General features: G+C 42.0%; 1 protein-coding gene across 4 annotated transcripts in view; it reads left to right on the forward strand.

Moving 5' to 3' along the window:
• Positions 1-15128, forward strand: part of tnrc18 (trinucleotide repeat containing 18) — a 110366-nt gene that overhangs the window by 35764 nt on the left and 59474 nt on the right. For all 4 annotated transcript variants that reach the window (XM_007247822.4, XM_007247823.4, XM_022683370.2 and 1 more), the window contains exons 3-5: positions 298-444; positions 12275-12379; positions 13091-14806. In XM_007247822.4, coding sequence (XP_007247884.3) covers positions 298-444; positions 12275-12379; positions 13091-14806 — 1968 coding nt within the window. The remainder of the gene's footprint in view (positions 1-297; positions 445-12274; positions 12380-13090; positions 14807-15128) is intronic.

Consider the following 15128-nt stretch of genomic DNA (forward strand, 5'->3'; position numbering starts at 1 on the left):
GAATACCACTGTCGCCATTCCTGTGCAGCTCTCTAGAGTGGGCACACTTTGGTTTTATTAAGGAAAAAGTGTAATGCTTGCAATATGGTGTAATATATGATGTTTAAATCCATAACACAGGCATCATGTTTATGTTTTATGTATTTGTGAATCTCTTTTTCTCTTACTGGATTCCTGTAAAGCTGTTTTCTAACAATGTTGGTTGTAAAAAAAAAAAAAAAAAAAAAAAAAAAAACACTGTACAAATAATTAATTAACTTAAGAAATCCTAAAAGCCTGCTCTTTACTCCTCTGCAGGTGATGCCTTCCCAGGTGCCTCCAGCTTCCTTGGCGGCTACGTAGGTTCGTCCAATCCGCACGCGGGTCCCAGCGATCCTGCCTTCAGATCACCCAATCCAGCCAGCCTTCAGATGGCCCAGCTCTGGGCTTCACATTCTCATGAAGGTAAGCCTCGTCCATTTTTTCCCTTTTCTTTCTTCAAATTGAGCTTAACGATCGAGACGGTTAACAGATCACTGGACCAAGACGCAGATCAGACTCTTACAGGCTGGGTGTGGCCGGCTTCACTTGTGGGACAGTTATGCTGGGTCCTAGAAGGTCTTTTCAAACATCTTCCAAAGCTGCTTTGGGATTAAATCTAATGGGAATTGACTTCAGATTGGCAGTGTAAGAATGCGACACTGAACTTATAGGAAGCTGTGCCACCATTGAAAAGGCAGAGTGTGGCTGCTTAAGGCTGTATACCAGCCGCATGGAAGATCTGCTCATGCGTGACCAGACCCGATCGTTTTTGCCTCTCTGTCCGAGTCGATGCGCTGGATTTTTGGGGGGGTGTACTGCAGTCGCTACAGCTGTAGAAGTAAAAATGGTCAGTTTTCTCTGCTATTGCTACAGGAACATATTTGAAGCAAATCTCTGGCTTGAAAGAACTTGATAAGTGTAGGGTAAAAAGTAATACCTCAATAGTTGAAGAACTTTTACCTTAAAATAGCAGAATCAAAATTTCATTTCATTTCAATGCTCCACTTATCTGTAATAAGAGGAGTTGCATCTTTATCATTGGTACTCCAGACTTTGGTACGTTGATATCTGTGCTCTGTAGCTCTGTGCTAATATTGACACATTTTAAATCAAATGAACTCAATCAAATCAAATTTATTTGTATAGTGCTTTCTACAACTGATGTCACAAAGCAGCTTTACAGAAATGTGATCACAGCACAGAGAATCAGGCAAAATATTAAACATAACAATACAGAATACAGAACCCCCAGCAAAGAAACATTGGGAGGAGCCAAGACTCACATATAAGGGGGGGGGGGGGTCATCCTTCCACTGGTCAAACAGCTTTTAAATGAATGTTAAAAGAAGTCATTATACATACACACAGATGTAATATATTCAGTTGTGTATAGCAGCACCAGCAATGGAAGCAGTTAGACTTAGTTAGATTTAAATGGTTTTACCAAAAAAAAAAAAAAAAAACTAACAGTAGATATTAGTTATTATAGGGTCTCAGTGTACGAATTACTCTACCTGACTGTAGGGGGAGCGCAAGAGTAAACACTATAGCAAACATTCTCCATTAATGCTGCTTTAAAGGAGAACTCCGGTTTAAAATGGACTTCCATGATAAAAAGTACTTACCTTTGTTGAATAGCACACCTCCGTTCTCCCACAGTGTTCTGAGATCCAGGAATTTTGTGCTTTTTGACCAACACTCTGTATTTGGACACATTTTGCCCCTCTTTACACCCTTATCCAGGCTCAACACCTCCTTCGTGGAATCCGGAGAGCCCTGACATTTAAATGGAGGCATTAATAACCTAAAAAGTGTACAAGAAGCTTATTAAAAAAACACTGTTTACATCCTGTATTTGCTAGCTTTAGCTCCAAGCGCCACCATTACTGTACTGATAATGTCATAGACATATATATACATAGACCAGGAGGCAGGCTATGCGGAGTCTATGTATATATATGTCTATGACATTATCAGTACAAAGATGGCAGCACCCAGAGATTTCCCTGCACTATAGGATTTAAACAATGTTTTTTTAAATGAGCTTCTTGTAAACTTCTTAAGTTATTAATGCCTCGTTTTAAATGTCAGGGCTCTCCAGATTCTACCAAGACGGTGTGGAGCTCCTTTAAGCCTGGATAACAGTGTAAAAAGCGATTTATCGGGGGAAATTATGCTCTGATACGGCCGTTGTACAGAGTGCTGGGCAAAAAGCACAAAATAACTCGATCTCAGAAAGCTTTAGGAGAGCAGATGTGTGCTATTCAACAAAGGTAAGTAATTTTTATCATGTTTTACTACACCAAAAGTCAGATTTACATGTTTTCAAGCTGCTCCATCCTCTTTTTATGTCAGTGTTCTCTTTTACTCAGTAGGTTGTTTTCTAGTGTAGGGAAGCTCATGTACTTCTGATCTTGGGCGTTTGGTGACCTCACTCTTTCCGATCTCAAGACAGCTCCCACCCTGCCATTTTGAGCAGACTTGCGATTTGAGCTTACAAAATGGTTCGCATGTTTGCCAAACAAATGAAAGGGATGCGACACGAGCATGGGTGTGGGCGGATTATTAACAAGGCTCGCTGAAGGGCCCTGCAGCCGCGGGCTTATGTTTCAAGTCTCTGCAGAGAAGAGTGCGCAACGTCTCTGAAGCTTTGGCACCGATCATAAATGCCTGCTCTTCCCACATAGAAATGTGATGAATAGTTGACATTGAAGTGTACTCTGTCACGGCGGCCTATGAAAATATTTGAACACGCGTGTTTATTCTGAAAGGCGCACCTGGCCCTTATTAACGGAGGGAAGTAGAAGTGGCAGCTGTGGAATTCTGCTATTTTTGTGTAAGAAGTGTGAAACAATCGTGGCCCCTCCCCTTCTGTTTCTTTCTGCATCTTTCTCTTTTTCCCTCTGTCTCTCTCTTTCTCTCTCTTTCCCCCTCACTTTCTCTCTCTCTCTCTTTTTTTGCGTGCTCGCTCTCTGTAGACTGCAGTGCAAACGCTGCACACATTCACCAGAAGAACAGGCGCGGCCTCGTCGGATTTATCTCTGAAGTTCACTTAATAAACATGAATCGCAGCGAAGTGTGAAATATTGGAGTTCGTAACGCCAGCCTTGCTATATGTATGCGCTCTTTGTGCGATAACCCCTCGAGCGGCTGTTGACTTTAAAATAAGCACTCTCTGTGTGTGATAATGAGATTTTTTTTTTATTCCCAAGCAAGTGGTGTACCATACTAGCAGGGCCTCATACACAGCAGGTCTGGGGAGCTTGGAAGCCAGCACCTCATATACAACTCTGGAAAAAATTAAGAGACCACTTCAGTTTCTGAATCAGTTTCTCTGGTTTTGCCATTTATAGGTGTATGTTTGAGTAAAAGGAGTATTGTAATTTTATTTATATATAAACTATAAACCACAGACAACATTTATCCCAAATTCCAAATAAAAATAGTCATTTATAGCATTTATTTGAAGAAAATGATAGATAAATGGCTGAAATAACAAAAAAGATGCAGAGCTTTCATAATAATAATGCAAAGAAAACAAGTTCATATTCATAAAGTTTTATGAGTTTAGAAATCAATATTTGGTGAAATAACCCTGCTTTTTAATCACAGTTTTCATACATCTTGGCATGTTCTCCTTCACCAGTCTTACACAATGCTTTTGGATGACTTTATGCCTTTACTCCTGGTGCACAAATTCAAGCAGTTCAGCTTGGTTTGATGGCTTGTTGATCATCCGTGTTGCTATTCATTATATTTTAGAAGTTTTCAATTAGGTTAAATCAAAGTAATCATTATTTTAAGTGGGCTCTTATTTTTTTCAGAGCTGTATATGCATCTATGTTGGCAGCCTGCTGTCAGAGATGCTACTGTATGGAATTTGCCCACTTGCTCTGTTTGTAGTTCAAAACGGTGATGCAACCTTCGGTTCTGAAGTCAAGTAATTAATCTGGGCCAATTGACTGGCTTTATCTCTGCCAGCAGATAGTGTGTGGTGCTCACCTTCAGACCCTGCATGGGGAGGGTGGTGCAGTTCAGTGCTTGGTGTGGAATGGTGTGGAATGGCGTGGCCGTGACTGGCCGTGACGGGGTGGTTGCAGTACTACTTGCTGTGAGCTGGTGATTGATAGAGTTTCCATACTTGCTGAAGCTGTCACACGCCGTGCTCCAGGAGAGAGCAGTGCTTTGCCCCGGCTCTGTTGATGGATTTGTCGGGGCAGTGTGATGCTCCCTGCCGCTGACTGGAATCCAGATGACCCCTTCAGATGCTGACGTGGGGAGAAAATAGGGAGCGTGTGATATTGAAGGCGTGCAGCTGAAGGGGGCAGGGAACAGTTGTTGAAGGCACTCTGGAAGGAGAGTCAGAGGTGTGGCTGAGCTGTTAATGGAGTGACTTGTCAGAGCCCAGTCTTGCCTCTTTTCATGATGATCTTGGTACCCAGACCAGGAGACTGGAATCTGTGGGGCAGCGCTTCAGAGTTGCCTGGAAGAGATGACTTTAAATATTGATTAAATATTGTCTATTAGTAAAAGGCTCTGGTTCTTCTTTGTGAAATATCCTCTAGTCTTTGCATGGCACTCTCCTGTAATTTTATTGGTTCTAGAAAAGTATTATCTGCCTTTTAAATCATTATAAATCAAGGTATCACCAGGACACACAAATGAAACAGTCCTTTCAAGACTAAAAAAAATGACTATAGTCTGAAGCGTTTCCTGTGATTATAAATTAACTACCACCATGTAAATTTGTATGCTCGCTTGGTAATATATCAACATATTTATGTAGTCTGATAACCTACATACATACAATTTTAGCTTTATATTTCTAATGAAATTACCATATGCAATCTAATGCTTTCTTTAATCAGTTATTTACCATTTACAAGGTAAAAAAGATAAATTCAACTATGTAAAAAACAAACATTTAACATTTTGAACTCCCCTCTGGAGGCTTTATTCCCCACCATTCTACATAGTGCTATTTATTTCCCTATATACAGTTCTAGAAACAATGAATAGACAACTTCAATTTCTGATTTAGTTTCTCTGATTTTGCTATTCATAGGTATATACTTGAGTAAAAAATATGTTTTTTACTCTCCCAAATTCCAAAAAAAAATATTGTTATTTAGAACATTTATTTGCAGAAAATGAGAACTGGCTTGAATAACAAAAAAGAAAAAAGAGCTTTCAGACCTCAAATAATGCAAAGAAAACAAGTTCATATTAATAAAGTTTTAAAAGTTCAGAAATCAATATTTGGTGAATCAACCCTGTTTTTGTAATCACAGTTTTCATGCATCTTGGCATGTTCTCCTCCACTAGTCTTACACACTGCTTTTGGCTAACTTTATGCCACTCCTAGTGCAGAAATTCAAACAGTTCAGCTTGGTTTGAACATAATGGTCAAGAAATAGATTTTTAAGAGTATAAATGTAAAGATTGGTTGGAGACAATGGTTGTATTGTGTTGTATCCCTGACTGCTGCAGTGATGTACTCCAAACTATTTAATTTGTCCTAATATATATATTTGTTTAATGTGTCATTTTGCTAGAAACTTGTAGATCATGAGGAGTTGAATATGCATGCTGCACAAGAAAATGTCCTTCTACCACTATTGGCTGCATTAGCCAATAAAATAACTAGAGACCACCACAAAATTTAATGAATAGGCAATGAATTGAGACTTTATTAAAATGACTACTCTAACACACTTTACCTCAGCGAGGAATTGCTAATGGACTGGTTGATTGGTTAACTCTCTCTAAGACTAAGACAACCACCATAGTACACTGACCTGAATGAAGCCCTTCAAATAGCTCCCAAGTCCCTGATGGTTCCTCAGAGTTAAACTAAGCATTACCAAGACTTTACACTACTCCTCCTTCCCTCAAATCCTGTTCAGTGAGTAGGGGCATCTCTGTGTCCTCGCATCCATGCCTATGAATGTTAATGGCCTCATTTTTATAGTTCTGTTTTGAGCCAGATTTCACAGTGCATGGCCCACTTTAAACATAACCTTCTTCTGTCCTCAGTAATACATCCCTGGAGAACGAGCTGGGTTAAATCATCCTTCAGCTTCCAGACACCCCCTGTATCTTCCCATTTCATGATCATACTGGTCTCAACCATACTTTAAATCTTTAATCTCTGCTCTGGATTAGGCTCTTCTCTCACATTCTCACTTCGTTTTTGGTCTCGAGAGATTCTCTGCGAGCTGACTGGCCAGTCTGGACATTCTTCTGCATCAAGGCCATTAGGTACATTGTGGTGCAGGGAAGCAGAACCACAGCGCAGGGCTACGGGCAGCCAGAACTAATTATCCTGCAGATATTGCCGAGGCTGAGATTTGCTTACTCTCACATGAGAGAAACAGAGATTAGATGTGCCCTAAATTGGAAGAGCCTGGCTCTCTCTCTCTCTCTCTCTCTCTCTCTCTCTCTCTCTCTCTCTCTCTCTCTCTCTCTCTCTCTCTCTCTCTCTGTCTCTCTCTCTGTCTCTCTCTCTCTCTCTCTCTCTCTCTCTCTCTCTCTCTCTCTCTCTCTCTCTGTCTCTCGCTCGCTTGCTTGCTTGCACTTCTCCCGCCCCCTCAGGGGCTCCATAAATGAACACAGAAATAAACAGGATGGTTTCCACTCTGGCCCTGTTGCTAAGTGTAGGATGTCTTCAATCCTCTCTTGGAATGGTGTCGGAATGCTATCAACAGCATAGCACTATAATGTCACCTGAGCTGGCCTATATAAAGATAGATAGAGAGAAGAGAAGAGAGAGGAGAGAAGAGAGAGGAGAGAGAAAGAGAGAGAAAGCCTTTGAACCTCCAGGCATGTTGAAAGGCTTTAACATGTCGTGTCATTATAAAAGGTCTTGAAGCAGTATCTTAATTAGTGCATAGCTTAATCATTTTTTGGATGAAGTCATGCATTTTGGGCTGTGAAATACAGAATTTTGTAAGTTTTATAATTTTGCTGACTTTTTAAATGATATCGTAACTTAAGTCCATAACGAGCTTAATTTGGCTGATTGGCTGTATAAACAGGCCTGAAATGTCAGAACATCTTAATTTTTCTTAATTGGGAAGTAATAGCACATGGAGAATTGTGTGTTAACCTCATTGTGTGCAAGATTGTGTTTGTGATTGTTTGTGGGTTTGTTTTTTATGTCTTTGCTTTTGTGTGTTTGTTTGTGTGTGTTTGTGTGTGTGTGTTTGTGATTGTGTGTGTGCGTGTGTTTTTGTGTGTGTGCGTGTGTTTTTGTGTGTGTGCGTGTGTTTTTGTGTGCGTGTGTGTTTTTGTGTGCGTGTGTGTTTTTGTCTGTGATTGTGATTGTGATTGTGTGCGTGTGTTTTGTGTGTGCGTGTGTTTTTGTGTGTGATTGTGTGCGTGTGATTTTGTGTGTGCGTGTGTTTTTGTGTGTGATTGTGTGCGTGTGTTTTTGTGTGTGCGTGTGTTTTTGTGTGTTTTTGTCTGTGATTGTGTGCGTGTGTTTTTGTGTGTGTGTGCGTGTGTTTTTGTGTGCGTGTGTTTTTGTGTGCGTGTGTTTTTGTGTGCGTGTGTTTTTGTGTGATTTTGTCTTTGTGTTTGTGATTGTGTGCGTGTGTTTTTGTGTGTGCGTGTGTTTTTGTGTGTTTTTGTCTGTGATTGTGTGCGTGTGTTTTTGTGTGTGTGTGCGTGTGTTTTTGTGTGCGTGTGTTTTTGTGTGCGTGTGTTTTTGTGTGCGTGTGTTTTTGTGTGCGTGTGTTTTTGTGTGCGTGTGTTTTTGTGTGATTTTGTCTTTGTGTTTGTGATTGTGTGCGTGTGTATTTTTGTCTTTGTGATTGTGATTATGATTGTGTTCGTGTGTTTTTGTTTGCGTTTGTGATTGTGTGTGTGTGTTTGTGTGTGTGTGTGTGTGTGATTTATATGAAGCACTGTTTACTGACTAGTACTATTATGATTTGAGCATTAATCCAATAATTTGGACAACTTAAATATATCTTTTTCTCATTACCACAATATGCTCATTTACAATAGTCACACTACAAGACAGGTGATGTCCTGTAGCGCAAATGAAATCCTACAGGTTATGCTACAGGATTTTATATAAATATATAAAAATATTCTGTTCTTATTAAAAAACAAATGTCAACAAGAGGCAGATTATATCAGCCTAATATAATTTATTAGACTCATATATTTGCTAAAGATTATTCATTATAAAAAAAAATTAAGTACATCTTAATGTCTTCTCATATTTGGTAAGTATCTTTTGATGAAATTTATTTTTTAGTATTTTTTGCAGTATGTATCACAAAATAAAAATTTAAATATATAAAAAATGTATTCATAATATTCATAATTGTTTTCCTATATCTTTAAAACTAACTTATGAAGTTAACAAATCAGAAATAAAATAGAGTATTTGTTTGTCAGATTAATTGTAAAGCCCATGTTAGTATTGTTTTGTTATGTATCTATTTATTAGTTTGCATGCAATGTTTGGTAGCAGACAGTAGTAGACATACTCTTGCTAAATAAAATGCATTTCTTCACAGGAATCTGATATGCGTGTGAACCTTACGATGTTTCCTGTAATTCCTCCCAGTTCAGACCAGTTCAGTTTGGTGTAGGCGTGCCAAACAGATTAAGTCTTATTCTGTGCTGCTTATGTTTGAGGCTGACCATACAGAAGCATGCAAATAAACAGCTCTTAGTCAGTGGTTTCGGGGAAAGACTGCGTAATATGACCACATTTCTGTCTCTCGCTGACACAATACTCCATTTAGAGCAGTGCTGACCTCATGCTTTTAGCTGATTTAAAGGCCGGCGCTGCCTGGGCATGAGGGACCGTACCTTCAGAGCAGCCTCCTGAGGAGCTTCCTCCTTTACAGCCTCAACGCTTCTGCCATTTGCCCTCTTAATAAACACACATTCAGGCTTCTGGAAGCACTCATTAAGATTGGCTGACCCCTGACCTTGCCCTCTGGAAGACCTGGTATCTATTGTGTGTCAGTCTTTCTAAAGGACACGCATGCAGTGAAGGCTTCAGGAGGCGTACATTGATGAGGGAGCCTGATTTTAATCACAGAGCTGGATAACAGGCCTAATCCATCATGTTACATATACATTATATATGGCCAAATGTTTGTGGACACCCCTTCTAATGAATGTATTCATCTACCCTAAAGTGCACCTAGTGCTGACAGAGGTGTACACAAAAATACATACATACAGCTTTCTAGACCGTGTAGAGAATATGACCCTTTGGAGTGGATAAATAGTTACTTATCGACACCTTGCCTAATGCCCAATGACAGGTGTGGGCTAGAGAGGTATAAAATGCCCCTAGTATTGAGCGGTGGAGAAGTGGCATTAAGGGTGTTCTCTTGAATGATGATGGTGCTCCATGCAACACTTTTTGATAGGATGGGCTCTATTGGGTTCCTAGACCTCGCTAATGCATTTATCTGTACTAAATGCAAAAAAAAAATGCTCCTAAAAAGGAGAAAACCTTTTCTGGAGAGTGGATACAGTTACTCAAACAAAAGTGTGGTAAACTCTTTTTAATACCTTTTAGATTTTGAAAGAAACAAAAAATAAAAGCAGGTGTCCCAATGATATCAATGTAGATACATAAATATTCTTTTTATAATGGAGAAATATATGAATATAAATAAATGTGAAACTATTTGTAGAAGAGCCAACTGCATTAGCATTAGGGATAAATATAACTATAACTATATCAAAAATATATAATTTCCCCAGTCCACCATCACCTCAATGGTATTATTATTTATTCAGCGAACTATAAGTATTTAATCAGATATTCAATTGATCCAATATCAGTGATTTGTAAAAAAATATTGATATCACAATATGTTATTAAATACTGTATCAGTCCTCAAAAATACAGTATTTTTGAAAGTTTGTGTAAGCATTGATTTTCACATTAGTTAATCTTTTTTTTATTCTAATTTTACATCCACAAGCTTACTTCTCTGACTGGATAAAAAATAAGCTTTCTTGTACATACAATTTAAGCACATTATGGCTATTTTCTATAGTGACATTTCTCCGAAAATCCTATTTAATATTGCCTTGATTACAGTATCGCAATATGTTGAATAGTTATACATATCATTTGGCCAGGTTCTTGCCAACACACAGTGCTAACAAATATATGTGTAATGTCCAAATATTTTATTTATTTTTTATAATAATTGTGTATATAACGTGTACTCACTTTTGTGGGCTGGGTGGAAATGCAGGTTCTTGAATTTGCCTGCATCAGTTGTGAAGTAAGCAGTTTTCTCAGTTTATGTGGAGTTTTGATGGCTTCCATTGTGTCTGCTGAACAATTGCACCTAATTAGACCTCATTGGACATTTTCAGACCTTTTCCTTAGAGAGAAAAGTGTGCGGTGGACTGGTGAAATATTCAGGAGCTGGAAGTCCTCTGGTATCAGAGGACAATGCTTTGGATGTGACTGCTGCTTGACCTTTCTGCGGCAATTTTTGTGGCGATTTGGCCTGAGGGGGAGCAGGCTTTCTGTTCGGGCCTGTTTAATTCTTTTCATGTGGATGCCTGGGCTTTTTCTTTCTCAACCTGCAAAACCCTCTTCTCCAGTCCCCCATCAGCAGTCCTTGTTGTGTGTATGTGTGAGTGTGTATAGAGTATGGTGTGTATTCTGGACTGTCTGAATTGGTGGTGGTGACTGACTCATCTCCTTTATTTTGTCTTTTTTTGTGAGTCACGCTGCCACCTCCTGACCTCTCTCCGGGCTCTTAGGGCCTCTGGTCAGCATGGCTGCGAGGGCTTTGAGTGATTACACTCTTTGGGAGCGTAAGCTCGAGGCTGCTCTAGGGGGGAGGGGGAACAAACATTTCATTTGTAGGTGTGCGCATGACTCTGAGCTCAGAGTCACGGCGGGTTCAGCGCGTGCCGGGGGCCAGGGCGTTTGATGCCTGCTCAGCGCTGCCAAGTTTCTCTGTGAATGCTGCAACAGGTCGGGGCAGTTCTCTTTCTTCTCTGCCTTGGGCGCGTTCTCCGCTTGTTCTGCCTATAAATACACGCCCACCTCGCTCACTCCGCTGCTCTGTTCACGCTGGAGCCTCGCACTCCCGAGCCCAGCTCCAGCTCTCAGCCGCCCCCTTCGGAATTCAGCTGTTGGGGCCAAGAAACGCAGGCTCTTGCCTGACCCTGCAGTCGACAGGGGGGCTGACTCTTGGCTTCTGCTGCTCCCTCTTGCTCTGAGAAATGTCAATTATTTTTATGTTTAGAGGCCTGTTTGTTCCTAATGCCAGCAACCTTGTTGTGGCTCATTAAAGCGCTATTTAAAGAAGAGAAATGTTACATCTCACTTCAGATCCGCTTCGCCCGGGCCTGCGCTCTGTACAGCATCCCTGCAGTTGTGAGCGTTCTGCATGCTCCCCTGTCTCTTAGGTTAGGTCTTGAAATTCATGACATTGAGCATGTCTGAATTGACACTCCCTGGTGAGCAACTGTCAGAAGTGAGAAATATATTCCTCGTCTATTTTCAGTGCTCAGTTATTTGATGCTTCCAACAGGAGTTGTTGTTGCTGCCAGTTTGAAACCAACTGATGATGAAAGATTAGGTCCATTGTTCTCTTATGGAAAGCGAGAAAATAAAAGAAAATAAAAGAAAAGGCCTTTGCTTTTGAAACCAAGGATTTGTGAGAGCAGTTAAATGCTGATAAATAACCCAGTTTCCAAGTTTCATTTATGCAATAAAATTAAATGGCAACCTCTAGTAATGGCAATTTCTCAGTGCATTTTTATCATATATTGTCCTAGAAATAAAATCATTTAACTTAATTTATCATTTGACTAAGTAAATGATGTGGGGTTGATGCTGCAGTTGGTCTGCAGGTCTAGGTTCAGCAACAGTATGTGCTGAAAGAATGAGGTCAGCTGACTACCTGAATATACTGAATATAGACCAGGTTATTCCATCAATGGATTTTTTTTTTACATCCAAGATGATAATACCAGGATTCATGGGGCTGTTGTTGTGAAAGAGTGATTCAGGGAGCATGAGATCATCGTTACACACATGGATTGTTCACCTTATTCTGATTGAAAAAAAGATAAAAAGTGTTTCCTGTACTATAGTAATTATACTATAGCAAAGATCTGTACTAATTTGTCCATATATTGTACACATAAAGTTGATACAGTGTTTTGTGTGTAGTTTCTGTATGTTTTTGTCTATTTCTGTGCCTTACCCCATTTTTAATTTCTCGCTTTCTCTCTCTAGGTTTCCCACACATCCCCAGTGGTCTTTACCCCAGCCCCTACCTTCCTCTCGGTCACCTGGAGCATCCACAGCTTGGTCATCATGCAGTGTACGACTCCCAGAAAGGTGTGTCTCATTAAAAAACCCTGTTTCTAAAATGAACATCCCTTAAAAATAGCCTTTATAGCTTGTAATGGTTTTTTAGATTTGTCGCTCATGTTTAAATCTTAATAAAAGCATTAATGGAAATGCAATAGAAAAGATTGGCTTGCTATGAATATAATGAGCGTGTTAAATGTCATGTTCATAACATTTTTTTGCAGGCTGAAAGGACTGCATATAAATGTGTACTGAAGTAATTTTGTTACAGTGTTCAGATTCAATTCACAAATATTATATTACTGCTCTCTGTATGAAAACTGAATCTATTTCAGGGAGCTAGCTGGATGGATTTTTTTACTCAAGGCCAGGAGCTATATAATATTGCTTTGAACCGAATTTTTCCCTTCATACAAAATGTGATTTTAGTCCACTGGTCTGTAAATGTGTTGTGATGAAACTTTGCCATGTGCAGCCTGAAGCTGTTTCTGTTTCATTTGAGTTGAATGAAAAGGCTGTTGTACCGCTACTGCCTCGCTACCCCTTGAGCATTTACATGTGCTTTCATAAGTTTCAGCACAAGAATAAGGAGGGAACCTGATTCTCGTATTGTGTTTTTCAGGCTAAATGTAACACAATACAAAGCTCACCAGAAAGAGCATGAATAGATGAGTTATGTTACACCCCAGCTGTCTGAGTTCAGGTTTACTGAGTTTCTCTCTGCTCTTTTCTTTCCAGAGGGGTTTTACCTGCCGAGCTCCGTACACTCCCAGTCTGCCATGGCACGGAGTCTGGCAGCACACATACCCAGCTCCCTCTCCAGGGAGAAGGAGGTCATGTCTCTTCACAAGAGCTCCAAAGAGTTGGGTAAGGAGCTAGGGAAGGACCTGAAGCAGTCCTGCAGGACCGAACAGGGCCACTCCGTCCATCGAAGAGAACGGGAAAGGAGCCGAGACGAGCCACGACCGCACAGCGTGGTGGACCTCACCCAGGACGTTAAGGCAGAGGATGAGCGACGAACGGGCAGCTCAGAACGGCTCGGCAAGTCAGCCGAGCACACGTGGCCTTTCTTTCAGCAGCACTCGCCCGTCCTCACTGCTGCAGACACCAAGCTCAAACACCCCCTCCAGCCCTCCTCGCTCAGCAACTGCAAGAGTGGCAGCAGTGGCAGTAGTGGAACGACGGCCAGGTACCACAGCGCAGAGCAGGAGAGGAGGGAGCGGGATGACGAAAACGCCCGGCCTCCCATGGACAAGCAGAAACGAGGTGACACAGTAGGGGCCACTTCACTCGGCACTTTGCATTCTTCTTATGCCAGCCCCTCCTCCCTTCAGAACAGCCCAGCCCAGCACCTCCCACCAAGGCTGGCATCTTCCGGCACCTACCCTCCCCCTCACCACATGCCATCCGGCCTGTACCAGCTCTACTCGGCCGCCAAAGAGCCGCCAGCCAAGGAACACAGAGTGACCGCTCCCACTTACGTGCCTTCTGTTGAGGTTTACGACGAGCGGAAAGGACCGATACAGATCGCCTCGCAAGCTCGGGATAACAAGGGCGACAAGAGCAGGGACAGGGTGCCCTCCTTGCAGGTAGGGGGTGAGAGGACACCTGTGGAATATGGACGCTCCTCTCTCAGGAACGAGTCCCCTCCTTCTCACGCAGATATCAAAAGAGACATTGTACGGGAAGAGGGCTCTGTAATCAGAGCCAATAATATGTCCCTAAAAAGACCACCGCCCTCAGATATGTGTATGAACAAATCTAGCCACAGCCCAGATGCCAGGGACTTAACAACGAGCGGCATGCCCAAACACATGATGGAGATGGAAGGCCGGAGCCAAGAACGTGAAAACGTCCAAAGGTCCGTCCACACGTTCTCTGGCCTGGACCCCACCTCTCTCCACTCGGCCGAGGCTAAGTGGAAGCCTTTCGAGATGGGCAACTACGCCACCAGCCACATGGCTGCTCTGGCAGCACAGCATGCCCACGGGCCCAGGAGAGACGAGGAGGGGAAGCGCATGTACCTTGACCCAGCAGCCACGGCCCGACCTGCGGGTAGCAGGTGCAGTCCAGAGTCCCAGGGTGAGGTTTCTGCAATGCAGAGCCTCATCAAATACAGCGGGAACTTTTCAAATGAGTCGGGCAACTCCAGGCAAGTCTCGGATAGCCGCAGTCCGTTTGGCGGGCTGGGACACTTGAAGCTGGAGGCTGGTCAGCACGCAGGGTCCAAAGCTCAGCACCTGCCGCCCCAGCAACTGGGAAAACAATTGAAGAGGGAGCCCGAGAGGCCTGAGAGCGCTAAATCATTTGGCCGGGACTCTTCTCAGGGCGAAGCCGAAGTTCGACACCCTCCAGTAGGCATCGCAGTAGCTGTGGCTCGGCAGAGAGACAACAGCAGCAAGCCCAGCTCCGTATCGGAACGAGACAGACCCATTCTGGGTGGAGGCATCAAAGGTAAAATGCTGTTTTTGATGTTCCTAGAAACAGGGACATTTTTTGCCTGTGCTGTAGGTCTGCAGCAGATTTGCAGAGTTTGCTTATAATTAAAGTATGCAGGAATGCATTAAAATGTTCAAATTTTATGAGACGCTGCCCACAGGACACTGCCCATGATGGTAGACTTTGCTCGTGGGCTAGTCCATCAATGACGGTGAGGTGTTTAAAAACTCTAGCAGCACTGCTGTGTCTGATCCACTCCTACTCACACACTAAGAAATAAATCACCACCATGCACCAGGGGTGAACAAGGAGGTGATCATAATGTTATGTTTGAATA

Source organism: Astyanax mexicanus, chromosome 3, assembly GCF_023375975.1.
Source record: "Astyanax mexicanus isolate ESR-SI-001 chromosome 3, AstMex3_surface, whole genome shotgun sequence".
Taxonomy (NCBI): domain Eukaryota; kingdom Metazoa; phylum Chordata; class Actinopteri; order Characiformes; family Acestrorhamphidae; genus Astyanax; species Astyanax mexicanus.